Here is a 27,911-nt window from a genome sequence, read left to right on the forward strand (position 1 = left end):
ACAGGGGTTCCTTCCCTCCCTGATCAGAATTCTCCTCGCTTTTTTTCCTTTTCTTTCCGTTTATTTTTATCACTCTGGAATTGTTGGGACCGGACTTTGGGGAGGCTTTTTGAGCAGCACCGCAGGCCTGGAGCATTCCTGGGATAAACTGGAATAAACCGGGATAAACGGGGATAAAGCAGGATAAACTGGGATAAATCCTCGCTCTGTGGGGGACACCCAGGGATTGAGGTGAACGGATCCGAGCAGGAAAAAGGGATTTTGTCGCGGCACAGCCGTTCCTGGGCCGGGTGAGCGGCAGGGACGGGCCTGGCTGTGCCTTGCAGCAGCGCTTTTGTCCCTTGTCCCCATCCTGGAAACTCCTCCCGGTGTCCTGGCTCCGGCTTGTCCCTCTTGGGATCCCATCCCAGCGCCAGCAAATCCCTCCCGGCTCCAAAGGATGTGCTGTCCCCAGGCTGCTCCTTCTTTCCCAGGGGACAAGCGCCACCGTGCCGGTGACAAGTGCCACCACGCCACCCCGCAGTGTCCCTGGCGAGGGCACGGGAGCTGGAGCGGGTCCCAAGCCCCATCCTGGGGGGTCCCCGGATTCCATCTTGGGGTCCCTGAACCCCATCCTGGGGGTCCTTGAGCCCTATTCCGGGGTTCCCCAAGCTCTATCCCGGGGATCCCTGAGGCCCCAGTTCCTGAATCCAGAACCCAAATCAGCAGCGAGCTCTGTCCTTGGGGCACAGAGCCAGGCCTTGCCCCGGGCCACGCTCCAAGGACACCAAAAGAGACACAAAATTCCCGCTCAAGGATCAGATTCCTCCTTCCCGGCGGGTTCCTCACTGCCAGGACTGCTCTGGAATCACCCAAACCCCCCCGTTGTCCCCAAATCTCCTCCCTGGAGCATCCAGCCCGGTCTCGGACCCTGCAGGACGCCCCCAAAACCCCCCTCCCCGTCGTGGCTCCGAGCAGCTTCCTAAGGAGTTGCCTTTTCCATCTTCCTGCGCGCGGGACGCGCCGGGATCCTGCTGTTCTCCGGGATTCCGGCAGCGCCGGGCGCTCGGCCAAGGCGGCCAGCGGCCGTTCCGCGCTCGCGGCCGCTTTTGTTTGGGATCCCGAGCAAAACAAGCGCGGCTATTTCGGGATTTACGGCTCCGGGGAGAGTCCGCGCCCATCCGCAGCCTCCGCCGGCCGGGGCTCGACATTCCCCGGGATGGGGCTCGGGGACCCCGGGACCCGCGGGATGGGGGCGGAGAGTGTTGGGATTTGGTGCTGGGTTCAGGATTTGAGTGCTGGGTTCAGAATTTGGTTTCTGGATTCAGGATTTGGGTTCTGCTTTCAGGATTTAGGTTCTGGAATCAGGATTTGAGTTCTGGATTCAGGGTTTGGGTTCTGAGTTCGGGATCTGAGTGCTGGGTTCGTGATTTGGGTTCTGGATCTGAAAGTCAGGGAGCTGCCCCCTCTCCTGGGGAAAGCAGAGCCCCTTTGGGGGACAAGGACAGCACTCACCTGCACCCACAGAGGTGACAAAAACCTCCTGTACCCACGTGTGACACCGGTCCCTGCACCCAGGGGTGACAGGGAGCTCTGGGGTGACACAAACCTGCTGCACCCACAGAGGTGACAAAAACCTCCCGCGCCCCTGGGTGACACCGATCTCCTACACGCACGGGTGACACAAACCTGCTGCACCCAGGGGTGGCAGCCAGCTCTGGGTGACACCCTCGTGTCCCCGCAGCCGCCCCGCGCCCCCGCCGCCTCCCGGCTCCCGTTCGCAAACATTTGCTCGGAGCGGTTCCCGCTCGGCTGCGTTTGCAGAGCGCCTGAGTCACCGTGTCCCAGCCTCGGGGACAGTGTGGCCGGGCCACGAGCGGCGTGACAGTCTCGGGGACACCGAGGTGACACAGAGGACCGGGGCCCTGCGGCGTTCCCAGAGCAGCTCGTTCCCCGCCCGCTCCTCGAGTTCCTCCTGAGCCGAGCTGGAGGCTCAGCCTCGAGGGTCCTGCACTAATTAACTCCTGCCCTCGGCTCCTATAATTGGGCTTTGTGTTCGGACCGTCCCCTGAGCTGGGATCGCTCCAACCTTCCCTGCCTGGATCCCGCAGATCCCGGAGAAATCCCGAAAATCCCGCGGGGGATCCCGAAACCGCCGGGGGGATCCCGAAACCCCCGGGGGGGATCCCACAAATCCCAGGGGGGATCCTGCAGATTCTGGAGGGAATCCCACAGATCACGGAGTAATCCCGAAAATCCCGGGGAAATCCCGAAAATACCGGGGGGGATCCCACAGATCCCGGGAATCCCCAGAGCCGCCGCTTTTTGGGCGCCCTCCCGGGGAGCTGCGGGGCCGGGCACACCCGGAGGGACCCCCCAAAGCCCCCCGGCCGTGCCCCGTGCCGGGTGAGCGCTCCTGGGGCCCGGAACTGGTCTGACGGGTGCGGGCCGGGCTTGTTTATCCAGGGCCGTGGCCAGGAGCGAGCCCGGCTGCCTCGGGCCCCGCGGCTCCGCCACCTTTGCCCCCCGGTCCGGGCGGGGCTGCGGGACGGGGGCTTGGCCCTCCCCCCGAGCCTTTGGTTTTACCCGCAGCATCCCCGACGGGGAGAGCTGGGGGGAAATGGGATCCAGAGAGGGGCTGGGTCAGGATCTGTGCGCGGGAAATGGGGTCGGGATTCAGGAAATCGGTGCTGGGGTCGAGAATTGGGTGCTGGGTTCAGGATTTGGGTGCTGGGTTCGGGTTCTGAGTGCTGGGGTCGGAATTTGGGTTCTGGATTCAGAATTTGGATTCTGGATTCAGGATCTGGGTGCTGGGGAGCTGCTCCCTCACCTGGTGAAGACCTGGGGCCGCTGTGGGGGTTCCAGGACCCCCTCCCATGGCTCAGTGGGGTTCGGGGGGCACAGCAAAGCCCCCAACCCACCCCCCACCCCATTTGTTTTTCCAGACGCCACTCCTGGACTCGGAATCCAGCCTGGACTATGGACACAGCATCACCCAGGTGGGGGGTCCAGGGACGTGAATTTGGGGAGTCTGCGGGGGTTGAGGGGGGTTGGAGCACCCCCACATCCCCATCCCCTCTGGGGTGGTCACTCCCTGGGCTCGGCCATTCCTGGGGTGGTCGATGGCGAACCGGGGTCACTGTGAGGACAAGTGACAGCCCAGCCCCCTCTTCTCTCCCCTCCCCCCCCGCCCCCAGGCATCCTCCGAGAAGATTTGGCGAGCGGGGAAGCTCCTGCTCGCCCACCTGAGCAGCTCCCGGCCCGGCCTCATCCGCGACCACAAACATCACCTGCGGCACCACCGGTGCGGGGGGGGGCAAGGGGGCCTCAGATGACTCTGGGGGGGCTGTCAGGGGGGCTCTGGAGGGTTCTGGGGGTGACCTCCGCGGCTTCTCACTCGCTCTCCCCCTCCCGGTTCTGGGGGTTCTGTCCCTGTCCCCTCCCGGTTCTGGGGTGCTCTTTGGGGGCTCTCACTCCCTGTCCCTGTTCCCCCAGCTCTGGGGGTGCTGTCCCTGTCCCCCCCCGGTTCTGGGGGTGCTCTCGGGGGTTGTCACCCTCTGCCCCCTCCGCAGGCAGTGCTGCTCGGGGAAGGCTCTGGTGGATTGGCTGCTGAGCTCGGGCGCGGTCCCGACGCGCGGCCAGGCCGTGGGCATCGGGCAGGTGCTGCTGGACAGCGGGGTGCTGACCCACGGTGAGAGCTCGGGGGGGCTCCGGGGGTCTCTGGGGGGGTCCAGCGCCGAGCTGACCCCGCTGTCCCCCCGCAGTGAGGCAGGAGTGGCATTTCCAGGACAAGGAGAATCAGTTTTATCGCTTTGCCGAGCTGGAGCTGAGCGCCGAGCCGGGCGCGGGGCCGAGGGACCCCGAGGAGCTGCTGGAGGCTCTGGGGTTCCTGGCGCAGCTGGGCCCCGACGCGCTGCTCTCCATGGCCCTGCGCAAGCCGTGAGTGCCCGGCGGGTCCTTTGCACCTTCTGGGATCTTTCTGGACCTCCTGGGATCTTTCTGGACCCTGCTCGGGGGATCTGGGGCAGCCAAGGCTCTGCTGAGGGCGGGGTGACCCAAAAATGTCACCCGAGGTGGGAAGGGGGATGGGGAGGGGGGCACAGGGAGCAGCTGACCAGGGGTGACCCCCCCGCCCCTCCCAGGCCTGCCCAGCGCACGCAGGATGAGCTGGAGCTGATTTTTGAGGAGCTGCTTCACATCAAAGCCGTGGCTCATCTCTCCAACTCGGTGAGCGCGGCAGTGTCCCCAGATCCTGCGGGGTCGGGGTGTTGGGATGTCCCCTGGTCCCCAAATACTCCTGATCCCATCACATCCTGCCCAGGCACCTCCCCTCTCCCCAAATCCTCCTGCCCTCTTTCCCTTCCCATCCAACCATCCTCACCCGACGCTCTCTGTGCCTCCCCCGGCCCCTCCCCGCATTTCCTGTCCCCGTGTCCCCTCCCGGCCGGTGACAGGACTGTCCCCTGGCGCAGGTGAAACGGGAGCTGGCGGCCGTGCTCATGTTCGAGGGGCACCAGCGCGCGGGCACCGTCCGTGAGTTGGGGGGCACCTTCCCAAAATTGTGGATTTTCCACCCCCGGGGACACCGGAACTGTTCCCAAAATTGTGGATTTTTTCCCCCTTTTTCCCGGGTGCTGTCGCAGTGTTCAGCCAAGGTGACAAAGGCACCTCCTGGTACATCATCTGGAAGGGCTCGGTCAACGTGGTCACCCACGGCAAGGTGGGTGTGTCCGCGTGGGAGGGAGAGGGGACACTCTGGGGACACTCTGGGGACACTGAATGTCACCCCAGTGCCACCACCCTTCACCCCTCCCCCGCGTGTCCCCAGGGCTTGGTGGCCACCCTGCACGAAGGGGACGATTTTGGGCAGCTGGCCCTGGTGAATGACGCCCCGCGGGCGGCCACCATCCTGCTGCGGGAGGACAATTGTCACTTCCTGCGCGTGGACAAGCACGACTTCAACCGCATCCTCAAGGTGGGGGCTGCCTTTCGGGCGGCTTTGGGGAGAATTTTTGGGAGTTGCGGCCCGGCTGACCCGGGATCCCCCCGCAGGACGTGGAGGCGAACACGGTGCGGCTGAAGGAGCACGGCAAGGTGGTGCTGGTGCTGCAGAAGGACCTGCAGGGCGGCGGCGGCCAGGCGGCCTCGGCGCGGAGCAGCAGGTGACACGCCTGTCCCCTCAGGGCAGGTGACATCCCGGTCCCCTGAGCAGCAGGTGGCGCCTCTGTCCCCCTTATGGCAGGTGACATCCCTGTCCCTGTCCCCTTATGGCAGGTGATATCCCTGTCCCTGTGCCCCTTGTGGCAGGTGACACTCCTGTCCCTGTCCCCTGAGCAGCAGGTGGCGCCTCTGTCCCCCTTATGGCAGGTGACACCTCTGTCCCTGTCCCCTTATGGCAGGTGACATCCCTGTCCCTGTCCCCGTCCCCCTCCCAGCCCCCGTTGTTCCCCTGCCCTTTCCCTCGGGGCGCTTTTGGGGCGGAACAAAGGGACAGGAGCGGTGTCACCAACCCCTGCCCTCGTCACCGCCGCCCCGCGTGTCCCCAGCAGGTACCTGGTGATGGCCGGGACCCCCGAGAAGATCCTGGAGCACCTGCTGGAGTTCATGAGGCTCGATGCCACCCTCTACGACCCCGTGGGTGCGTGCGAGTGTCCCCTGTGCCGGGGACAGTCCCAAAGCCACACGGGGATGGTGTCCAACCCCAAATCCTGCTCGTCCCACTCTGGAATTGCTCAAAATCCCCCAAAATGCGGCAGCTCGGGGGCGGGCGGGGCCTCTCGGTGTCGCTGTGCACTCGGAGAGGAGAAACCCGAGCGAGCCGGGAGCCAGGAGATGTCCCCAGAGGGTCACAAATGCCAGCCGGTGTCACCGGCTCTGCCTGGGGGACAGCTCCTGCCACCCCTTCCCACCCCCGACACGGACCCAGCCCCTCCCGAGCGGTTTAGGGACAAAATCTGTCCCTGTCCCATGCTGGGGACAGCCCAGGCTGCAGTCCCCGTGTCCCCAAGGTGCTGGGGACAGCAGTGACAATTTGGGGACAGCAGTGACACTCGCTGCTCGCCGCAGACACGCTGCTGGGCGATTTCCTGCTCACCTACACCGTGTTCATGCCGACCTCGCAGCTCTGCCGGGCCCTACTGCACCAGTATCCTTCTGCTGCGGGAACTGGGAGGGACTGGGGGACACTGGGGGACACTGGGATGTGCCACCCGCTGGGGACACGCTCAGCCCACTCGGGAAGGGAGCCCAAATCCCCTTTCCGGGCTCTTGGCGCATCGCCATCCCCCGGGGTGACACCCCCGGGGTGTCCCTGCCCCTCTGCGAGTGTCACTGGTGTCCTTGACTGGTCCCAGTTTCCGCGCGGAGCCGCTGGAGGGCTCGGAGCAGGACAAGGCCGCCTATTCCCTGCGCAAGCGGCGGAAAATCCTGCGGCTCGTCAGCCAGTGGGTGCTGCTCTACGGGCGGCTGCTGCAGGGCGACCGCAGCACCACGGCCCTGCTGCAGGTACGGGGAGGGGACAGCGCGGGGACACGGCGGGGACACGGCGGGGACAGCCCCGAGCTCAGCCCCGCACCCGCTGTCCCCCCAGAACCTGGCGGACCTGGCGAGCCGGGACCCCCAACTGGGCGGGCTGGGCCAGGAGCAGGGCCAGGAGCGGCGGCGACCCCGAGCGTGAGTCCCCCCGGTGTCCCCCGGTGTCCCCCATTGTGTCCCGGTGTCCCTCGGTGACCCGAGCCCCGGGGGTGGCCGCTCCCGGTTCGGTTCCCGGCGGGAATGGCGGCTCCATCCTCCCCCTTCCCCTCCCTCAGGCTGGAGAACGGTGACGGCAGCGTATCCCCCCAGCCCAAGGTAGGGACCCCCGAGGGGTGACAGGGCAGGGTCTGGGTCCCCTCTGCCCTTTGGGGACACCCCCCGGGGGGGGCGCTGGCTGAGGCCCCCCCTGTGCCCCCCCTTCCCCAGGCCCGCAGTTCGGGAATTTGGCTGGGGAGCCCCGAGGAGCCGATCCTGGACAGCACCAGCACCCTGAGAGCGCAGGACAAAGGTACTGCCCAGCCGTGGGGACTGTCCACCTCGGCCTGGGGACAGCGAGGTCACTTTTGTCCCCTCCCAGTGCCCTACGAGATCTTCAGGGCTGACCACTCGTGCCTGGTGCCGGTGCTGCCCGTGAACGCCTCGGTTCGGGACGTGCTGCGGGCCCTGGCGCCGCGGCTGGGCCGGGACCGGGAGCACGTGCTGGTCAAGGTGAACTCGGCCGGAGGTGAGGGGGCTCCTCCGGGGTGGCTTTGTCCCCTCGGCCAGCCGGGGTCTGTCCCCTCCTGCCCATCCCGCCCTCCTTCCCTCCCCGCAGACAGGGCGGTGCTGCCGCAGGACGCCGTGGGGGTGTTCACGGCTCTGGGCCTCAACGAGAGGCTCTTCGTGGTCAGCGTGGACGAGCTGGGCAGCCTGGTGAGTGCGGGGTGGGGGTCCGGGGCGGGCAGACACCCCCCGAAAGGGTTGGGGATGCGGTGCCTCGGTTTGGGGGGTCCAAGCCTGGACTCAGCGGGGTTTGCTGAGGGCAGGAGGGGTCAGGGGTCTTCTGCCGTGCCCAGACCCCCCACCCGGAGCAGCTGGGCCCCCACGCGGGCTCCTCGGACACGCTGGACCTGATCAGCTCCAAGGAACTGGCCAGCCACCTGACGGACTACGACTGGAGCCTCTTCAAGAGCATCCACCAGGTCTGGAGCGCACGGGGGGTGCTCTGGGTCGGGACACCCCTCAGGGATCGGGACACCCCTCAGGGATCGGGACACCCCTCAGGGTCGGGACACCCCTCAGGGATCGGACACCCCTCAGGGATCGGGACACCCCTCAGGGGTCGGGACACCCCTCAGGGATCGGACACCCCTCAGGGATCGGGACACCCCTCAGGGATCGGACACCCCTCAGGGTCGGGCACCCCTCAGGGATCGGGCACCCCTCAGGGTCGGACACCCCTCAGGGATCGGGACACCCCTCAGGGGTCGGGACACCCCTCAGGGGTCGGGCACCCCTCAGGGTCGGACACCCCTCAGGGTCGGACACCCCTCAGGGTCGGACACCCCTCAAGGATCGGGACACCCCTCAGGGTCGGACACCCCTCAGGGTCGGACACCCCTCACCCGCCGCCCCCCGCAGGTGGAAATGATTCACTACATCGTGGGCCCGCAGAAGTTCCACGAGGTGGCCACGGCCAACCTGGCGCGGGTGATGCGGCGCTTCAACGAGCTGCAGTTCTGGGTGGCCACCGAGCTGTGCCTGTGCCCCGAGCTCGGGCGGCGAGCGCAGCTCCTGCGCAAGTTCATCAAACTGGCGGCGCAGTGAGTGCCCGTCACCGTCACTGTCATTGTCATTGTCCCCTCCTGTCCCTGTCCCCGTTCCTGACCCGTTCCCGTCCCCGCCTGCAGCCTCAAGGAGCAGAAGAACCTGAATTCCTTCTTCGCTGTGATGTTCGGTGTGAACAATACGGCCGTGACCCGGCTGGCCAAGACCTGGGAGGTGACAGCCGGGGGACAGCGGGGGGACAGCCGGGGGTCCCTGGGGTGGGACAGGCGGGTCCCAGCCCCGTGTTCCTGTCCCTGTGCAGAGGTTGCCCCACAAGATCCGGAAGCTGCACTCGGCCCTGGAGAGGATGCTGGTGAGCGCAGCCGCCCTGCCCCGTGTCCCCTGTCCTGTCCTGTGTCCCTTTCCTGCCTCTTGTCCCCTTTCCTGTCCCGTGTTCCCTTTCCTTCCCCATGTCTCCCTTCCACCCCATTCCCCTTTTCCCACCCTGTGTCCCTTTCCTGCCCCATGTCTCCGTTCCCGGTGGGATTTGCCCCTGGAGCAGTGGGGGAAGGGAGTGCCGCTGTCCCCCCGCGTCCCCCTCGTGTCCTCCCCATCCCCCCGTGTCCCCGTGTCCCCCCAGGACCCGTCGTGGAATCACCGTGTTTACCGCCTGGCCGTGGCCAAGCTGAGCCCCCCCATCATCCCCTTCGTGCCCCTCCTGCTCAAAGGTGGGTGCCCGGCTTTGGGGACCCTCTGGGTGTGCCCGGCACTCCCGGGGGTCCCCTCTGATCCCCAAACCCCCCAGACATGACCTTCATCCACGAGGGGAACCGCACGCTGGCCGAGAACCTCATCAACTTCGAGAAGATGGTGAGTGGGGGGCGGTGACCCCCGTGTGCCCCTGGCCCGCAGAGCTCTGCCGCTGGAGCAGCCGGGGAGCGTCACAGCCGTGCCAGGGACAGAGATTTCGGGGGTGACCCCCTTGCCTCCCCCACAGCACATGATGGCCAAAACCGTGCGAGTCCTGCAGCGCTGCCGGGGCCACGCGCACGGTGAGTGCCGGGGGGCTGCGGAGGGGCTGAGCGCCCCTGGGGAGGGGGCTGCGCCCTTGGGGACGGGGCTGAGCCTTTGGGGACAGCGATGAGCCCCCTCCTCTCTCTGTCCCCCCCAGCCCCGCTGTCCCCGCTCCGGACCCGCTCCTCGCACCGGCCCGAGGACGCCAAGGCCGTCAGGATCTCCACGTGTAGGAATTCATCGATCCCACCCCAATCCCACCCCCAAATCTCTGCGGGGTCCCTGAGCTGAGGGAGGGATCCATGGGGAAATGTCTGAGCCAGTCCTGGGTGCTGTGGGGATTTGGGGGTGACAGAGGCAGCGCAGGGGGATCCAGGGGCTGGGGTATCCTACAGGGCTGTGCTGGAGGGATGGAGGGGACCCCAACCCAGATCTCATCCCTCCTCCAGGCTCGGAGCAGTCCCTGAGCGTGAGGAGCCCCGTGTGCACCTGGGCCTACCTGCAGCACCTGAGGGCCATCGACAGCCAGAAGGAGCTGCTGAGGCTGTCCCGGGACCTGGAGCCCTGAGGGGCTGGAGAGGGGATGGGGGCTCGGATGGAGGATGGGGCCCGGAACGGGGATGGGGACCCGGAGCAGGGATGGGGGTCTAGAGCAAGGATGGGGGCTCGGAATGAGGATGAGAGCTCAGATCGAGGATGGGGGCTCAGAGTGAGGAGGGAACCAGACCGAGGATGGGAGCCTGAGCAGGGATGGGGGTCCTGAGGCAGTTCTGACGGAACGGGGCCCAGAGCAAGGAAGGGGGCTCAGAGTGGGGACGGCAGCCCGGAGCGAGGGCGCAGCGGAGCCGCTCCCGGCGCTGCCCCGGCGGCCCCGGGCTGCGCTGGAGCCGCCCCGGGCTGTGCTGGAGCCGCCCCGGGCTGTGCTGGAGCCGCTCCCGGCGCTGCCCCGGCGGCCCCGGGCTGTGCTGGAGCCGCCCCGGGCTGTGCCGGAGCCGCCCCGGGCTGTGCTGGAGCCTCTCCGGGCTGTGCTGGAGCCGCCCCGGGCTGTGCTGGAGCCGCTCCGGGCTGTGCTGGAGCCGCTCCCGGAGCTCGGCCACGGACTCGGGTCCGGCCGCGCTGAGCTCGGGGCGGGCGGGAGCGGCGGCGGCAGAGCAATAGAGATATTTTTGTACACACGGCTGCGACCCCCGTTCTTATTTGGGATCACCCCCCGAGCCACCTGGAGGTGGCCAGGTCACCCAGCGGAGGTGACACAGCGCTGGCACCGGGAGGGGACAGCTCAGGAAATGACAGGGCTGAGGGAGAGGCCAAACCCGGCCCTTGTTGCACCGAACGCCGCTCCCGTGCCAAACCCGTGCCAGCTGGCACCGCCCGGGGCACGGCGGGAGCGAGACCGGGAATGGAGCGGATCCCGGGAATGGAGCGGATCCCGGGAATGGAGGGATCCCGGGAATGGAGCGGATCCCGGGAATGGAGGGATCCCGGGAATGGAGGGGATCCCGGGAATGGAGGGATCCCGGGAATGGAGCGGATCCCGGGAATGGAGCGGATCCCGGGAATGGAGAGGATCCCGGGAGTGCCGCGGATCCCGGGAATGGAGGGATCCCGAGAATGGCGTGGATCCCGGGAATGGAGGGGTTCCGGGAATGGAGAGAATCCCGGGAATGGAGGGATCCCGGGAATGGAGGGGTTCCGGGAATGGAGGGATCCCGGGAATGGAGCGGATCCCGGGAATGGAGCGGATCCCGGGAAAGGAGGGATCCCGGGAATGGAGCGGATCCCGGGAATGGAGGGATCCCGGGAATGGGGCGGATCCCGGGAATGGAGGGATCCCGGGAATGGAGGGATCCCGGGAATGGCGCGGATCCCGGGATTGGCGCGGATCCCGGGAATGGAGCGGATCCCGGGAATGGAGGGATCCCGGGAATGGCGCGGATCCCGGGATTGGCGCGGATCCCGGGAATGGAGAGGATCCCGGGAATGGAGTGGATCCCCGGGAATGGAGGGATCCTGGGAATGGAGGGATCCTGGGAATGGAGAGATGCCCGGGCATGGAGTGGATGCCCGGGAATGGAGCGGATCCCGGGAATGGAGCGGATCCCGGGAATGGAGGGATCCCGGCAATAGAGAGGATCCCGGGAATGCTGCGGATCCCGGGAATGCCCCCTCGTAAGGAGTTTGGGGTCGCTTCTCGCCTGCCCAGGTGGGGGGCTCAGGGCAGGAGCCTCCCCTTGGGGTCACACCCTGTTCTGGGCTTGGGGCCGTGTCCTGGGATAGCCCGGGGCTGCCTCCAGGAGCCTCCGGGTGCTGGCCCAGCCTGGAATTGCACCAGAGGGAGCTGGACCACCGGCGGCAGGCGGTGGTGGCCACCCCTGGGCTAGCGAGGGGGTGGGGAAGTGTCTGCAGCAAATCCTGCCGGATTTGGGCAAAGTTTGGAATGGGGATTTCCTGGAAAACACACCAGGAGTGAGGAGGAGGAAGTCTGCTGGTGCTTTTAGGATTTCCCTACAAATTCCCTGATCTGCACCCGGACAGGCCCCGGAACACTTTCCATGGGCTGAGCCTGGGCAGGGAAGGGGCTGTGACGCCCCCCAAGCCTGGGCTGAGCCCCCAGGGGCCGGGGAGGGTCCCTGGAGCTGCTCTGGAGTGGGACCAGGCTGGGATAACCCCAAAAATCCTCACACCGGGGCTGTGGCAGCGGTTTTGGGGTTTTTTTGGTGCTCTGGGGTTGAAGGGGGGGTCACGACCTCCGGAGCTGAGTGAGGAGAGCTCATCACCCCCGATTAACGATGCTCCCAGTTCACCCCAGCCACCAGTGAGGGACATTCCCGTGCCCCCCACCCCCAGTTCAATCCCACTGGGATCCCCCAAATCCCCCCAGCGCCGCCCCCCCCGCAGCCTCGGGGGTCAAACCAGGAGCTGCTGTGGAGCAACCCCGGAATTCTGGATTTACCAGCCCTCCTCCCACTGCGGGCAGCCTGTAATTAGCCACGCACTTAATGAGTTTTGGGGAAGTTTTGGGTGCAGCCCGCCCGTGCGGAGCCCTCCCCCCCTCGCTCCGCTCCCCTCAAATAGCAGGGGGAGCTCCCGGGACACCCAAATCTCCTCTCGGGACACCCAAATCTCTCCCGAGGGAGGATGGAGCCCTGGATCCTCCTGCTCGGGGCCGGGATCGCCCTGGGCTGCGTGTCCGGCCGTGAGTAACCAGCGGGGCGGGGGCCGAGGGGGCTCCGGGGCTGAGGAATCCCCCCGGGATGGGCTGGGAGCGCTGCTCCGAGCCGGGAACTGGGCTGTACTGGGATAACTGGGATGGGAGCTGCTCCGCAAGCGGGGTTTTCCATGGGGAGGAGGGTGGATTATTCAACTCCCCCTGTTTTCGGTGGGTTCTTGGTGTGCGAAGCACAAGGAATCCTCCTCTGGCTCCTCCTTTCCATTTACCCACGGACAAAAAAACAAAAACACCCCCCAAAATGGAAAACAAACCAAACACCAAAACGGAAAACAAAACAAAAAACCCCAAGAAACCAAAACCATGGGGGATTTTCAACCCCAACCCCGTACCCACCTTTCCCCGCTGCGGCCCAGACCGAGCTGCTCTCCCTTCCCGCCCCGTGATAGCCACGAGAGGCTCGGGGGGAGCCGAGGGAGAGGAGCTGCGGCTCCAGGGAGGAGTTTGGGGCCAGCGGGGTTCGGCTGCCGGGATCCCACGGGGATGAGGAGGCGCCGAGCTCTTGCACAAAGCGCGACCTGTGATCCAGTGGCGGGGATTTCATCACCCCCGACGCTGCCAGGAGCTCCTATCTGATGTCCCAGGGGAGGATGAGTCCCCTCGGGATGAAAGATGAGGAGTTTTGCAAGGCCGGGGCTCAGGAGCGGCTCCAAAGCAGCGCTGGGCTGGGAGAAGGAGTTTCCCAAAATGAAAATTCCCTCTGTGTGAATCCTGAGTAGTTCCAGAAGGAAAAACCCGAGCTGAGGGTGGCTCGTGGTCAGTCCTGGCCACCTGCTGGACCTGCCTGGCGGATCTGGAGCCAGTCCACTGCTCCTGGCGTGGGCAGTGGGAGATTCCCCTGATTGTCCCACGCAGGGTTTGGAGAGCAGGAGCTGAGGGTTCCGGAAGCCCAGGTTGTGTCCACAGCCCCGTCCCGGGTTATTTTGTCCTTCAAACGATCCAGGCTGGGTTTGGATCCGCGTTTTCCTGCAGGAGCCAGGTCCTGACTCAGGCCAGGGGCTGGAGGACGCGGCTCCCGGCCCCGCTGAGTCAGCGCTGCTGTGACACCCCCGGGTGCTGTGACTCCTGCGATGATTTATCCGGGATGAGCCATGATTTATCCCATGATGGGGGTGATTTATCCCAGTTTGAGGGTAATTTATCCCAGTTTGAGGGTGATTTATCCCGCGATCTGTCCTGGGAATGGACTGGTCAGACTCTGGTTCAGCATCTCTGAACTCCTGATCCACGGATGTCCCTTCCCTGGAAATGCTCCCGGTTCTTCTCACAGATTTTGGGAGACCCCAAAACGAAACCCGTCCTGTTTAAAATGGATTTGCAGGGAATGGGAAACCCGAGTGGGAAAACCAAGCCAGGACACCCCCAGGGGCTGGGGCGGGGATTTTGGAGGGACCCGAGGGGTGACATCACCGAGCACAAATAATTGGGGTGAGGTGACAAAGGGAGCGAACAACGCGGGTGCCGAGGGAAGGAAGAGTCGGGGAGTTCGGCGCCACCCTCGTGGCCTGGATGTCGCTGTCATCGCCGGGCTGTCCCGGGACAGGATGTGCCGCATCAGGATTTGCCCCGGGGCCACGATTCACTCGCCACGGCCCGAGTTGGGCAAGCCCGCGGTGCCTCAGATGTCGGGGATGGCGGCGAGGGCGGGGAGAGCAGCGCCCTCAGCTCCGGAGATCCCTTTGCGGGCCGGGACAGCGACAGTGTCACCGTGGGACAGCGACAGTGCCACCCCCATGGGACAGGGACAGTGCCACCCCCATGGGACAGGGACAGTGCCACCGTGGGACAGCGACAGTGCCACCCCCATGGGACAGGGACAGTGCCACCCTCATGGGACAGGGGCAGTGCCACCCCCATGGGACAGGGACAGTGCCACCCCCATGGGACAGGGACAGTGCCACCGTGGGACAGCGACAGGGCCACCGTGGGACAGGGACAGTGCCACCGTGGGACAGCGACAGTGCCACCGTGGGACAGCGACAGTGCCACCCCTATGGGACAGGGACAGTGTCACCCCCATGGGACAGGGACAGTGCCACCGTGGGACAGTGTCCCCTGTCCCTCTGAGAGTGTCCCTTGTCCCCTTCAAAGCCCCAGCGCTATTTTTAGCTTTGTTTTGTTGCCCCGCGTCACCAACCAGGTGCTGGAACAGCTCATTGCTTACAAACAGCTCCCGGAGGAGTTTTCCCAGTTTTCCCAGTTTGTTTTCCCAGTTCTCCCAGTTTTCCCGGCAGGAGAGGCCGCGATGCAAAGGAGGGCGCCCGGAACGCGGCAGCTCCTCCAGCGGGGCCCGGGGCGCTCGGGATCATCCCGGGATCATCCCGGGAACGCCGGGGGTGAATCACGGGGAGCAGCTCCCGGATTTTGGGGGGACAGCCCCGAGCTGTGCGCCGGTGTCACCCTGCCCTGGCGACATCGCGGTGACAAAGTTCCGGTGGCTCCTGGGCTGCAGAACACGCCCGGGAGGGGACCTGGAGGGGGGGGGATCAGCCCCTCCTGAGGGTCGCCCCCTTTTTGTGTCTCCCAAAGATCTGTACACGGCCCCCGACTCGTGCGAGGGGCGCTGCGGGGAGCCCTTCAGCGAGGAGGACGAGTGTCATTGTCACCGCGAGTGCGACACCGAGCGCAACTGCTGCGAGGACCACGAGAGGCACTGCGGGCCCGGTGAGCGCCGGGACGGGGATTTGGGGTGTCCCCGAGGTGTCCCAAACCCCTGAGGGTGGCAGGGCTTGGTCACAAGTCCCTACAGGGTCCCCGAGGTGTCCCCGAGGTGTCCCCAGGGTGTCCCCAGGGTGTCCCCAGGGTGTCCCCACCCCCTGAGCTCCTTTTCCTCTCCGCTCCGCAGGTGGGGAAGGGGCCGAGGACGCAGCTGGAGCCCGCGGTGAGTGAGGAGGGGCCGAGCCCCAGGTGCCGCGGGGTGTCCCCCGGTTTTTGGGGTGTCCCCACCGGTTTTGGGGTGTCTCCCTGTTTGGGGGTGTCCCCACGGTTTTGGGGTGTCTCCCTCTTTTGGGGGTGTCCCCCCTGTCCCGCGGGGTGTCCCCCTTTTTCGTGGATCCCAGAGCTGTCCCCAGCCCCTGCCTGTCTCCACAGGGACATCCCCAGTTTTCATGGATCCCATTGGATCCCTGACACTTTTTAATGGATCCCATTGGATCCCTCTCACTTTTCTATGGATCCCATTGGATCCCTCTCGCTTTTCATGGATCCCACTGGATCCCTCTCGCTTTTAATGGATCCCAGTGGATCCCTCTCGCTTTTCTATGGATCCCATTGGATCCCACTCACTTTTCTATGGATCCCATTGGATCCTCTCGCTTTTCATGTATCCCATAGGATCCCTCTCACTTTTCATGGATCCCCCTCACCTTTCCCAGCGCTGTCCCCACCCCCTGCCCTGTCCCCACAGCCGGATTTTCCAGCAGCCGCGCTTCCATCACGGACCAGGAGCTGCTGCAGCTCTCGGAGCAGCTTTACGAGCTGGATCACAACAAAGCCCGGCCCGGCGACATCGCGCTCAACCCGCAGCACCGGGCGGGTCCCGACGAGACCGGCGACAAACGGGACCGGTCCCCGCAGCCGTGAGTGCCACCGGGGCGGGGACAGTGACCCGGAGCTGGGCTGGGGGGATGGGAGCTGCAATTCCCCATCCCCGCTCCCCCCCAGGCTCTACAAATTCGTGAACGAGGAGCTTTTCTCCAAGCCCACCTACGCCAGCTTCATTAAGCTGCTGGATAATTACCAGAGGGCCACGGGCCGGGAGGAGGAGGTGACGGCCGAGGAGCTGCGGGAACAGGATCATTTCCTGGAGGAGGTGATGAAAACGGAGCTGATGAAGAAACTTTTTGTGTTCCTGCAGGGAAAAGGTGAGTTTGGATCAGGGCAGGGCTGGAAGCCCGAAGGGGAGCCCCAGCAGAGTGGGGATAACCTGGGATGGAAATGAGCCTGGACGGGAATGATCTGGGGTGGGAATGATCTGGGGTGGGGTTTGCAGGGCTCTGGAATCCAGCAGGGAGAATTCCCGAGGGACAGGAACAGGGCTGGGATGGGATTTGGGGATTTTGGGATTTTGGGATGGGGGAAGTTCAGCCTTGCCTCTCCCGCTTCTCCCTGCAGGTCGCTACAGCTCTGAGCAGGAATTCCTGCAGGATTTGAAGGAAATGTGGTTTGGCCTCTACTCCCGAGGGGATGGAGAGCGCGATTCCAGCGGTTTCGAGCACGTTTTCTCAGGTACAGCCCCCCAGGTGTTCTCAGGTACAGCCCTCCTCGGGTTTGGGCTCATCCCCAAATCCCCTCTTTGTGTTTTTAGGGGAGGTGAAAAAGGGAAAAGTCTCAGGATTTCACAACTGGATCCGCTTCTACCTCCTGGAAAAGCAGGAGCTCGTCAACTACTTCAGCCACAACTTCAACGGGCCGGTGAGAGCCCTGGGGGGGGCGGGGGCACCCCATGGACACCCCGGGACACCCAAAGATACCCCAATGATACCCATGGACCCCCCACTGATACCCATGGACACCCCAGGAACACTCCATTCCCATCCCTGCTGACCCCAAATCTGTTCTGGCTGTGGATTCCCACCCCAAATCCCTGCTGGTTGGGGATTCCCATCCCCACTGACCCCAATCCCGTTCTGGCTGTGGATTCCCACCCCAGTCCCATTCTGGCTGTGGGGTCCCAGCCCAGTCCCGTTCTGGCTGTGGGATCCCATCCCCACTGACCCCAGTCCCATTCTGGCTGTGGATTCCCAGCCCAATCCCATTCTGGCTGTGGGGTCCCAGCCCTGCTGACCCCAATCCCATTCTGGCTGTGGGGTCCCAGCCCTGCTGACCCCAGTCCCATTCCCTCCCCAGTGGGACTCGTTCCCCGACGTGCTGGGGCTCCAGTTCAGTTGGGATGGTTTCTATAAGGAAGTCGGCTCGGCTTTCATCGGCTCCAGCCCCGAATTCGAGCTCGGCCTCTACTCCCTTTGCTTCCTGGCACGGCCTGGCCGGGCGTGAGTCTGACCCCGTGTCTGTCTGTCTGTCCTGGGCCAGCCCTGAGTGCTGACCCCGTGTCTGTCTGTCTGTCCTGGGCCAGCCCTGGGTGCTGACCCCGTGTCTGTCTGTCTGTCCTGGGCCAGCCCTGAGTGCTGACCCCGTGTCTGTCTGTCTGTCCTGGCTCTGGCCTGGGGCCAGTGGGGCCTCCCTGGGGTGTCAGGGGTGGGTTGGGATGGGATGGGATGGGATGGGATGGGATGGGATGGGATGGGATGGGATGGGATGGGATGGGATGGGATGGGATGGGGATGGGGACAGAACTGCACTGTCTGGGGACACAAGAGCCCCTGCAGGAGGATTTTTGGGATGAGGGGCTCAGCGCTGGAGCCCCGTGACTGCGGGGACACGCCCAGAGCCGCCCGCGGGGGCTCAGTGGCAGGAACTGTCCCCACAGGTGTCACCTGAGCCTGGGCGGGCACCCCCTCAGCGTGCAGACCTTCCCCTGGAGCAAAGCCACGGCCAGCGGCGGCCGCCGCTTCATCGCCACCGCCTACGTGATGTCACCCTGAGGGGTGGGGACAGGGGGCGAGTGCCAGCGGCAACGGGGCCAGCGGGGGCGAGCGGTGACACCAGCGGGGCCAGCGGGGCGAGCAGCGACAGCAAGGGGGGCGAGCAGCGACAGCAAGGGGGGCGAGCAGCGACAGCAAGGGGGGCGAGCAGCGCCCGCTCCGGGGTGGCCCCCGCGCTGCTCGGGGGGCTCCGGCAGCGCTGCGGGCCCGGGGCACGGGCTGAGCCCTGCGGGGAGGGGAGCAGGGGACACCCCCAGACCCCAGGGACACCCCAGGACACCCCAAGATATCCCCAGGACACCCTAAAATACCCCATTGACATCCTAGGACACCCCCAGACCCCAGCGGGGCAGTGAAGGGGACAAGGGGACACCCCCAGACCCGGGGAGAAAAACAGGGGACACCTCCAGACCCCACTGCACGTCGCGGGTCCCCGACTCGGTGGAAAAGCGGCGGGAAGGGAAGGATTTGGGATGGAAGGGGAGGATTTGGGATGGAAGGGAGGGATTTGGGATGGAAGGGGAGGATTTGGGATGGAAGGGGAGGATTTGGGATGGAAGGGAAGGATTTTGGGGGATGGAAGGGAAGGATTTGGGATGGGAGTTTTTGGATGAGAGCGGAATAAACACTGCCCTGGCTGGAGGGTGCTGGGGTCTGGGTTCCTGCAGCCGCGCCCCCTTTCTCCGCACCCCATTTCTCCCTCCCTGAGCCCCCCGAGGCTTTGTCACCCCGTTTCGGGGGGTCCCTGGAGGGTGTCTCAGCCACCACCCCCCCCGCCGGCCCCGCCCCCTCCTCCGCGCCTTTGGGGGTCCCGGGGGCGCGGCGCTCCCTGGCAGATGGTCCGGGCAGGGCTGGGAGTCCCCGCGCCATCTGCCGGGGTCGCGGGTGACCCCCAAACCCGCCGGGGGGGGGGGGGGGAGGGGGGATGCCAGAGCTCCATTTACAGAAACGCTTCGGGAAATCGGGGAGGGGGCGGGTTTGGGGGGACCCCGCCCTGTCCCCCCCTCATCCGAGGGGCGATTTTGGAGCCATTCGAGGATCCCGGAGCTGGGGACACGGTCAGGGCGGAAAAATTGGAAAAATTCCTAGCTGGAAAAATTCCCTCTGGGGGGTTCCTGGGGGGGGATCCCAATGGCAAAAATCCCCCCTGGGGGGTTCCAGCAGGAAAAGCCCCTCTGGGGCGGTTCTGCCCCAAACATTTCTTTTTTCCTGCCCCTCTCTGGAGAGTCCGCCCCCCCCCCAGTCTTTCCCAGCTGTGGAGAAACTGGGAAAGCGGAGCAGGGAAATGGGGAGGGGGCGCTGAGGGAGGGGCTGCAGGAGCCTCCATCGCGTCCCGGCGCTCTCGGGGCGGTTCCTGCCCCGCTGAAATCGCTGCCGGCGGCTCCTGGGGGCCAAATCTGCCCCTTCCCGGTGTCCCCAAGGTCCCCAAGTGTCCCCAAGGTCCCGCAGAACCCCCCCGGCCCCGGATCCTCAGGAATTTTCCTCGGGGAAATTCTCCCAACACAAATTCCTGGGGAGTTCGGAGGCAAAAACCGCTCAGGGGGAATTCCTGGGGGTGGGCGCCGGTTTGGGGGGGCTCAGGGGATGTCGGGGAGCGGATTTGGCTTTGTGTGAGCCCAGCGGGGACCCCCCCGGCTGTCCCGAACTCTGGAGCCCCCCAGGACCCCTGAGAGCCCCCAGAACCACTGAGAGATCTCAAAGACCCCCGAGAGCCCCCAGGACCCCTGAGGACCCCCCAGAACCATCACGACCCCCACATCCCCCTACCCGGGCGGGTCCCGCTCCCATTTCGGACTCGGGGGGTCCCCCCGAACTCGCCCCCCCCCCCAGTGTTGGGAGGGGGAAACGAAACAAAACCCGAGCGGTGAAAAGGGGGGCGGGGAGGGGCAGCTGCGGGCCCGCCGCCATCTGGGGTCCCCCGGGCCCCCCAAACCCGCGCCTGGCGCTCTCAGGGGGGCCCCGACCCCCCCCACACCTGGGGCAGCGCCCGGGGGGCGCCGGGGGGGCCGCAGGTGCGCGGGCCCGGCCCAGCTGAGCCCCCCCCGCCCCCGGGGGGCGTCGGGGGGTCCCCGGGGTCCCCGCAAACGCCGCGCGGGGGGATTTCCCCTTTTCCTCCTGGCTTTGGGGATTTTTCCTCGTTTTACTAATGGTTTTTGGGTTTTGTTGGTTTTTTTATTATTTTTTCACGTGCTTTATGATGTTTTTTCCCCCCCCATGTTTTTTGGGGGTTTTCCCGCCTGATTTTCCCGTTTTCCCCGTGTTTTTTAGGTTGGTTTGTTTTTGTTGTTTTTTTTTTTCTCTCGTGTTTCTCACTTTTTCCTCGTGATTTTTTGGGATTTTTCCCCTTTTCCTCGTGGTTTTTTGGGGTTTCCCCCCTTTTTTCAAGTGTTTTTTTGTGTTTTTCCCCCTTGGCTTTTGTGCTTTATCCCCATATTTCTCGGGGCTTTCCCCCCACCGTGTTTCTCCCATTTGCCCCATGATTTTTTCGGTTTTTACCCGTGTTTCGCGGGGTTTTAGCCTTGCTTTGGGGTTTTATCCTCATGGTTTTTGTGTTTTTTCTCCTGTTTCTCCCATTTTCTTGGGTTTTTTTCCCCTGTTTTCCCCGTATTTTTTGAGGGGTTTCTCCCGTTTTCCGCGTATTTCTGGGTGGTTTTTGTGGGTTTTATTTTTGTGTTTTGTTTTGTTGGAGTTTTTTTTGTTTCGGTTTTTATTTTCCCCGCATTTTTTCCCGGTCCCCCCACTCCAGACCGGATCTGAGCCGGGCCTAAGTGAGCCACGGCTCCGGCCTGAGAGGAGGAGGATGAGGATGAGGATGAGGATGAGGATGAGGATGAGGATTTGCTAAATAATTTTTTTACAGCCCTGCAGGACGGGATCTCCAGCTGGATCCAGTCCCTGAGCAATCCCAGAAAAATCCCAGAATGGGAAATTCCCGCATTTGGGAACGTCCGAGGAGGTTTCAGCACCCTCCGCCCCGAATTAACGGAGAAACGACCCCAAAAATCCAACCCTGATATTTTTGGGGGTCTATGAGGAACCCTCCCGAGCATCCCCCAGCCCAGGGGGGCAGCGGGGAGGGGTCGGACCCTGCCAGGATTTTGGGATGGCAAATTCTCTTTTAGGGATTTATCCGGGGGGTGGAAGGGGTGTGAGCAGGCCGGGACCCTGGAACTCGCTCGGGGGCACACCCGGGACCCTGTAACTCGCCCGGGGGCACACCCGGGACCCTGGAACTCACCCGGGGGCACACCCGGGACCCTGTAACTCGCCCAGGACCCCTCCCCAGCTGGCCCGGGACCGCTGGGACCCCCAAGCCCGCGCCGCCTCCCGTGGCCAGGAGCCCCCGGGCCCCCCCAGCCCCGATCCGCCGCCCGCGGGGACGCGGAGCAGCCGAGCGGAGCGGCCCCCGTTAATCCAATCCATCAGCGGGGTAATGAGCTATGAAAGGCGGATGCGGCGGCGGGAGCGGCCGGGAGGCAGCGGCCGGCGGCAGACGGCGGCGGGAGCGCCGCTCCCCTCTGAAAAGCTCCATCTGCGCCGCCCCGGCCCCTTTGTGCTCCCTGAAAGCGCCGCCGAGCCACAAAAGCGCCGCGGCCGCGCCGGGCGAGGCTGAGGAGATTCCCCGGGGGGAAACTGAGGCACGGCGAGGGAGCTCGGGGAGCGTTTGTGGGGGGAAAGGTGGTTTTGGGTCTCGGTGTCCTGGTTTTGATTTATGGGGTTTGGTTTATGGGGTTTGGGCAAATTGAGGCGTGGGAGAAGAGCTCGTGGAGGGTTTGGGGGGGACAAGGTGGTTTCGGCCCCGCTGTGCTGGTTTGAATTCGCGGGTTTTTTAGTTTTGATTTGTGGCATTTGTGCGGGGATTCCAGGGATGCTGGAACTCAGGGATGCTCAAATCCAGGGATTCTCGAACCCAGGGATGGTTTTGGTTTGGGAGGGACCTTAAAGCCCATCCAGTGCCACCCCTCTCATGGTCCCAGGGTCACCTCCCCTTGTCCCCGGGTACTCCGAGCCCCTTGAACATTTCCAGGGATCCAGGGACACCCTCACCCTCCCAGCGAGGAATTTCCCCCCAAAATTCCCCCCTAAATCTCCTCTCTGGCAGCGCGAGCTCCCCCAGACTCATTCGGGCAGGGAACACCCCTGAGACCTCCCCATCCTCTCCATCCTCTCCATCCTCTCCACCCTCTCCATCCTCTCCATCCTCTCCACCCTCTCCATCCTCTTCATCTCCCCCCCCCCGATCACAACTTGGGAGGGATTGGCCCGGGGACGAGTTTAAAGATGGGATTATTCCTGTACAAATTCTGATTAAACCGTCCCCAAACCCTCCCTCGACATGGCTAAGCCGAGCTCTAATCTCACCCGAGCAGAGACTTCGTCAATAACTCCAAATCTCTGCGCTGTTGGTTTATCTGGTGAGGATTAAACCGGGGGCTTCCTGAACTTGTATTAGAGCAGGAAAAAAAAATTAAAAATAAGCAAAGCTCGGGGTTCTGTGAGGGTTTGTGCCGGCAGTGCCGTGTCCCATGTCCCGGCCAGGCTGGGGGGAATTCCCAGTGTCCCCCAGGGCTCGTGGGGATGTCACCAGAATGGGGAGAAGAGCCTGATCCCATCCCTGCCCTGCTGGATTTGGGCACAGTTCGTGTTCCCAGCCCTCGGTGACATCAAGGGACACAAATCCACAGAATTCCCAACCTGGCTGGGGACTGAGACTTCAGGGGATGGGTTTGGGATGGATCTGGGATGGGATTTGGGATGGATTTGGGATGGATTTGGGATGGGATTTGGGATAGATTTGGGATGGGATCTGGGATGGATTTGGGATGGATTTGGAATGGGATTTGGGATGGATCTGGGATTGATGGATGGATGGACACATGGATGATGGATTTGGGATGGATGGATTGATGGATAGATGGACACATGGATGGATGGATGGATGGATGGATGGATGGATGGATGGATGGATGGATGGATGGATGGATGGATGGATGGATGGTTCTGGGATGGATTTGGGACAGACAGATGGACAGATGATGCTGCAGGAATTTGTCACCCCACACAGCCCCCCCAACCTTCACAGCACCAACTGCTCGAGCTGATGGACAGAGGGAATTCCTCCCCAGAGACGCCGAGGTGACAGCGAGGGGGGTTTCACACCCGGGCCTTGCAGACCCCGTTTAACCCCTTCTTCCCCTGCTGGCACATCCCGGGGTCCCCACGGTGCCGCCCCCTCCATCCTCCCGGACCAACGCGGCTCCTCTCCCCTCCTCCGAGCAGCAGCAAAAGTTCGCTGCCAAAATCCGGAGGGAAAAGACGATTAAACCGAGACCCCGAGCCCGATCTCCCGGCTTAGTGGGAAAATCCGCGCGGTTTCCCGAGCCGCGCACATTAGCGGCTCGCGGCCGGCGCTGTGATCAGATTACACACAAAGATCGGAATTACGGCTCTCAAAGCCCGGCTTTAGGGGGGCTTAGCAATTATCCAGCCACGGACACCCCCACCCTGCCGGGGAAACCAGGGCGACCCCAAAGCGGGACCCCCGGGGTGGGGGATGGTCCCAAAAGGGGGGAGGTGGGACGGGGAATCCCCTCTATGGGACAGGGAACCCCCCCATGGGACAGGGAACCCCCCCATGGGACAGGGAACCCTCCCACTGATTTTTGGGCACCCCAATGTTCCCCATGGGAACCCCTCAGGTGGGATGGGAGGTGCAGCTGCTCCGGGAGCCCTTAGCAGCGCCCACCCCTCCGTGGGACCTCTGGGAGGAGGTGTGGGGTCTGTGGGACCCCCAGACAGGACGAGGGACCCTCCCCACGCCCCTCCGGGCTGGCTGCAGTGAATTCTCCCGTCCTCAGCCCCCCAGCAGGAGGGCGAGGGGGACACGGGGACACTGGGGACACAAGGGGGACACTGGGAACACTGGGGACACACGGGGGACACTGGGGACACCCCCCGCCCCGGTGCCCCGGCCCCCCCGTGCCAGCCGGGGGCCAGCTGTGGCCTCGCAGTGCGGGTCTGGCGCGGCTCCGGCGCTGCTGGCACGGGCCGGGGCTGCCGGGGGGCCCGGGGGACTCGGGGGGGCTGGCACCGAGCGCCTTTGGCCACTGGCCAGCGGGGGGGCTGGGGGCACAGCTGGACCCTCGGTCCCGCGGGCAGTGGCCGCTGTCCTCAGCCCGGGGGGCACTGAGGGGGTCCCGGGTGACGCTCCCGGGGTGTCACAGCCCCGGTTGTGTCACCGGGAGGAGCGGGGACATTTTTGCGTCCCAGCCACCCCCAGGTGCGGCACCCCCGGAGCGGGAGAAGGTGAGACCCGGCCCAGGTGAGTCCAGCCCAGTTAAACTCAGCCCAGGTGGATCCAGCCCAGATCGGCACAGCCCCATCCATCCCCAGCCCCATCGGGGATTAGGGACCCCCGTCCCCAAACCCGCTCCCCTCTTTTTTTGGGGTCACACAAGGTCTCCCCCGTTCCCCCCCAGCCCCTGCCTTGCCTGTTCTCCCGTGCCCGGCCCGCAGGGCACCCCTGAGACCCCCAAAATCTCCCCCAAAATCCCTCCGAGACCCCCCGAGATCCCCCGGGCCGGGAGCGGCTTGTGGGGCCGAGCGGGGGCGGCTCCCGCGGGCCCGGAGAGGGGACGGGGGGACACGGGGGGACACGGGGGGCACGGGGGACACGGGGGGACACTTCCTGGTACCCCAAATCAGTCCTGTGACCCCCTTTGTGCTCTGCCCCATTCCTGGCACCCCAAACCCCCCAAAGCCCCTTCCAAAATCCGGATCTGAGCTGATCCCAGCACGGGGGGCTCAGATCCTCCCCACCCCAAATCCCCCCAAAAACGAGACGGGAGCCCCGGGGCGAAGCTGCTTGAAACAAAACCACGACTTTATTTGAGCTAAAAACCCCAAATCTGCTCTCTTTACAAAAGGATAAAACATTTTTCAGTACAAAAGGGAAGAAGCCCCAGGACCTCGGGTCTGGGCAGGGACCTCAAATCGTCTCCAAATTCCCAAATTTTGTACAAAACCAGGAAGATTTGGCCAATCGGACTCACGAGGCTGACGAGACATCAAAAATATGGGTTTTCTTTGAAAAATAAAACAAAAATATCGTTGCATAGCATTTAAAAATTATTGCTCATCTCAAAATTCACAGAGGAGTTGGGAGCTGCTGGCAGGATCCCAAATCCTTGGAACAGAATTTGGCATTAAATGTGGAAATATTTGGGTTAGTCAGCAGGAAAAAAAAATAAAAATATTATAATCAGGCGGTGAGGGCGGGGAGGGAAATAAAAATAAATAAAATAAATAACTGATAATAAATAACCATGGAAAAAACCACGACAATTCCAAAAGGGAATTCCCAAAACGAGCCTGGAAATGAGGGGGAGGAAAAAATCCTTCAGCACATCCCAGGATTCCGTGGGAAACGGAAGGGAATTAATGAGGAACCCCTCTAATTAATATTAATTAATAAATAAAGGAATTAAGACAGGCTTGAAGCAGGGGAGGGGGCGGGGGCTCCTTTTCCAGTTTTGACCCCGGAATTCGGGATCCCGGAATTCGGGATCACGGAATTTGGGATCCTAGAATTCGGAATCCCGGAATTCGGGATCCCAGCCGGCCTTTCCGGGTTTGTTGTGGGGTGCAGGGCGGGATGGGCTGGTGGGGGATGGGCACAGGGCGTGGCTGGACCGTGGTGACCCCAGGAAAGGGACTGGGATGGCCACGGGTGGTGGGCTACCAACCCAGGGCAGTGGGCCACCGTCCCTGGGGGAGGGGCCACTGTCCCTGGGTGAGGGGCCACCGTCCCTGGGTGAGGGGCCAGTATCCCTGGGGGAGGGGCCACTGCCCCTGGGTGAGGGGCCACCGCCCCTGGGGGAGGGGCCACCACGGGCACAGCAGTGCAGTGTCACTGTTCATCTCCAGGGCCAGCACATCCTGCAGGGTCACTCAGAGTCCCTGTCCCGTGTCCATCCTGGAACGACCCCAAACCCTCCCCGGCCCTGCCCGAGCCCAGCCCGGCCCCACTCCCTGAAGATGGCCCCGCACCCAGCTAAGGTGGCCCCTCACTCACTGAAGGTGGCCCCTCACTCCCTGAAGGTGGCCCCTCACCCAGCTAAGGTGGCCCCTCACTCCCTGAAGGTGGCCCCACTCCCTGAAGGTGGCCCCGCACCCAGCTAAGGTGGCCCCTCACTCACTGAAGATGGCCCCTCACTCACTGAAGATGGCCCCTCACCCAGCTAAGGTGGCCCCTCACTCCCTGAAGGTGGCCCCGCACCCAGCTAAGGTGGCCCCTCACTCACTGAAGATGGCCCCTCACTCACTGAAGATGGCCCCTCACCCAGCTAAGGTGGCCCCTCACTCCCTGAAGGTGGCCCCGCACCCAGCTAAGGTGGCCCCGCACCCAGCTAAGGTGGCCCCGCACCCAGCTAAGGTGGCCCCTCACTCACTGAAGATGGCCCCGAGCTGTGCCCCGGCCCCGGGGGGCCCGAAGGACTCGTAGCCCACGTCCAGCGGGATCTCGTACCTGGGCGCGGCGCTGGGGAAGTGGGAGCCGTGTCCGTGCTGGGCCGTGGCCAGGCCGGCCGGGGGGTAGTGGCCCAGGAAGGGGAAGGGTTTCTCCAGCTCGGGGGACCCCTCGTGCTTCAGGGCGAAGTTGCCGCTGATGCTCAGCGGCGGCGTCAGCGGCGCCTCGAAGGGCGGCGGGGAGCACTCGGGGGGGCGGCTCCCGAAAGGAGCGTCCGCCAGGCCCTTGAAGGGCGGCGGCTTCAGGTGCAGCAGGTGCGACTCCAGGGAGCCGTACGGGGGGCTGGGCAGCCCCTGGTAGCCGAAGGAGCGGCCGGGCAGCCCCGGCTCGCAGCTCTTCTCCTCGCGCTTCTCCAGGAAGAGCGGCTGCGGGCCCAGCTGCAGGCAGCCGGCCACCAGGTTGCTGGTGGGCTGCGAGAGCCCCTTGCACAGCATCTCCACGAAGCTCTTCCCCTCCGGAGTCTGCCCGCTCTCCAGCACCTCGGACAGGGCCCAGATGTAGTTCCTGGCCAGGCGCAGCGTCTCGATCTTGGAGAGTTTTTGGGTTTTGGAGTAGCAGGGCATGACCCTGCGCAGGTTGTCCAGGGCGTCGTTCAGGCCGTGCATCCGCGTGCGCTCGCGGGCGTTGGCCTTGACCCGCCGAGCGCGGAACCGCTCCAGCCGGGCCTTGGTCATCTTCTTCTTCTTCGGGCCCCTCCTCTTGGGCTTCTCGCTCTCCTCCTCCTCCTCCTCCTCCTCCTCCTCGGCGCTGTCGCGCTCCTCGGGCAGGGTCGGTGCCAGCGCCAAGGCTCCGCCGCGGGCGCTCCCCTCCTGCAGCTCGCCCCTGGCTCCCGGCGTTTCGCCCACCCAGCCCTGCCCGCCCAGCTCGGCCATGTCCGAGGGCGTGGGGCAGGTTTGGGGCGTCCCCCGAGCTCTGCAAGGCAGGGACAGGGACATGGGGACGGGCGAATTCTCCCTCCGGACACACCGGCAGCTTTCCGCTCGCTCCCCGCACCTACAGGTTCCTTTTCCCAAATTTATTTCCCTCCAGATTTCCAGCTGATTTTATTTAGCAGCCGCTGACGCGTCTCCCTGAGCTCCAAAACTTTCCAACCATCCCATTTCGGGGTTGTTCCCACTCCTGAACCCCTTCCACCCCCACATTTATCACATTGCGGGTGACAAAAAGCGGGCCGGGGATTCCCGGTCGGAGATTTCCCTTCCCCCGAGCCTCGGTGGCATCACGGGCTCCCCGTTAATCATCCCCCCCCCCAATCCCACCCCCGTCCTGCTCATTCCATAAAGCTTTAGCCCCTAAGCAGCTTTGCTGGAAGTGCTGCCCGAGCCGCGGCTCCCTTTTC

The 27,911-nt window shown here is 64.3% G+C and overlaps 3 protein-coding genes across 4 annotated transcripts in view; 2 read left to right on the forward strand and 1 right to left on the reverse strand.

Annotated features, from left to right (window-relative positions):
* Positions 1-9,936, forward strand: part of RAPGEF3 (Rap guanine nucleotide exchange factor 3) — a 10,977-nt gene extending 1,041 nt beyond the window's left edge. The window contains exons 2-27 of one of the 2 annotated variants that reach the window (XM_079329277.1): positions 2,925-2,978; positions 3,177-3,283; positions 3,552-3,670; positions 3,744-3,918; positions 4,122-4,206; positions 4,452-4,512; positions 4,623-4,699; positions 4,808-4,954; positions 5,032-5,141; positions 5,526-5,617; positions 6,046-6,124; positions 6,333-6,483; positions 6,569-6,651; positions 6,789-6,828; positions 6,940-7,021; positions 7,091-7,237; positions 7,328-7,425; positions 7,569-7,694; positions 8,134-8,315; positions 8,403-8,493; positions 8,582-8,632; positions 8,900-8,987; positions 9,065-9,129; positions 9,257-9,311; positions 9,431-9,502; positions 9,723-9,936. In XM_079329277.1, coding sequence (XP_079185403.1) covers positions 2,925-2,978; positions 3,177-3,283; positions 3,552-3,670; positions 3,744-3,918; positions 4,122-4,206; positions 4,452-4,512; positions 4,623-4,699; positions 4,808-4,954; positions 5,032-5,141; positions 5,526-5,617; positions 6,046-6,124; positions 6,333-6,483; positions 6,569-6,651; positions 6,789-6,828; positions 6,940-7,021; positions 7,091-7,237; positions 7,328-7,425; positions 7,569-7,694; positions 8,134-8,315; positions 8,403-8,493; positions 8,582-8,632; positions 8,900-8,987; positions 9,065-9,129; positions 9,257-9,311; positions 9,431-9,502; positions 9,723-9,841 — 2,556 coding nt within the window. In that variant the 3' untranslated portion in view covers positions 9,842-9,936. The remainder of the gene's footprint in view (positions 1-2,924; positions 2,979-3,176; positions 3,284-3,551; positions 3,671-3,743; positions 3,919-4,121; positions 4,207-4,451; positions 4,513-4,622; positions 4,700-4,807; positions 4,955-5,031; positions 5,142-5,525; positions 5,618-6,045; positions 6,125-6,332; positions 6,484-6,568; positions 6,652-6,788; positions 6,829-6,939; positions 7,022-7,090; positions 7,238-7,327; positions 7,426-7,568; positions 7,695-8,133; positions 8,316-8,402; positions 8,494-8,581; positions 8,633-8,899; positions 8,988-9,064; positions 9,130-9,256; positions 9,312-9,430; positions 9,503-9,722) is intronic. The other variant, XM_079329278.1, reaches the window with a different exon arrangement.
* Positions 9,937-12,405: 2,469 nt separating this feature from the next.
* Positions 12,406-18,052, forward strand: ENDOU (endonuclease, poly(U) specific). Its single transcript, XM_079329279.1, has 9 exons — positions 12,406-12,469; positions 15,032-15,166; positions 15,348-15,383; positions 15,909-16,080; positions 16,166-16,365; positions 16,616-16,729; positions 16,809-16,915; positions 17,351-17,493; positions 17,931-18,052. The coding sequence occupies exons 1-9, from the start codon at positions 12,412-12,414 to the stop codon at positions 18,043-18,045; spliced, it is 1,080 nt and encodes a 359-aa protein (XP_079185405.1). The 5' UTR covers positions 12,406-12,411; the 3' UTR covers positions 18,046-18,052.
* An 8,435-nt stretch (positions 18,053-26,487) lies between these two features.
* On the reverse strand, positions 26,488-27,481 carry NEUROD4 (neuronal differentiation 4; the record flags this gene model as incomplete). Its single annotated transcript, XM_079329302.1, has 1 exon — positions 26,488-27,481. The coding sequence occupies exon 1, from the start codon at positions 27,442-27,444 to the stop codon at positions 26,488-26,490; it is 957 nt and encodes a 318-aa protein (XP_079185428.1). The 5' UTR covers positions 27,445-27,481.
* Between the last annotated feature and the right edge of the window lie 430 nt (positions 27,482-27,911).

This window comes from Erithacus rubecula (assembly GCF_903797595.1).
Source record: "Erithacus rubecula genome assembly, chromosome: 31".
Classification (NCBI taxonomy): domain Eukaryota; kingdom Metazoa; phylum Chordata; class Aves; order Passeriformes; family Muscicapidae; genus Erithacus; species Erithacus rubecula.

Excerpts from the sequence above, each read along its gene's own strand:
- ENDOU (XM_079329279.1), top strand. The coding sequence starts at position 12,412 with ATGGAGCCCTGGATCCTCCTGCTCGGGGCCGGGATCGCCCTGGGCTGC. Across the intron at positions 16,081-16,165 it reads CGGGACCGGTCCCCGCAGCC|GCTCTACAAATTCGTGAACG; the intron begins GTGAGTGCCACC and ends GCTCCCCCCCAG. Across the intron at positions 16,730-16,808 it reads TTTCGAGCACGTTTTCTCAG|GGGAGGTGAAAAAGGGAAAA; the intron begins GTACAGCCCCCC and ends TTGTGTTTTTAG.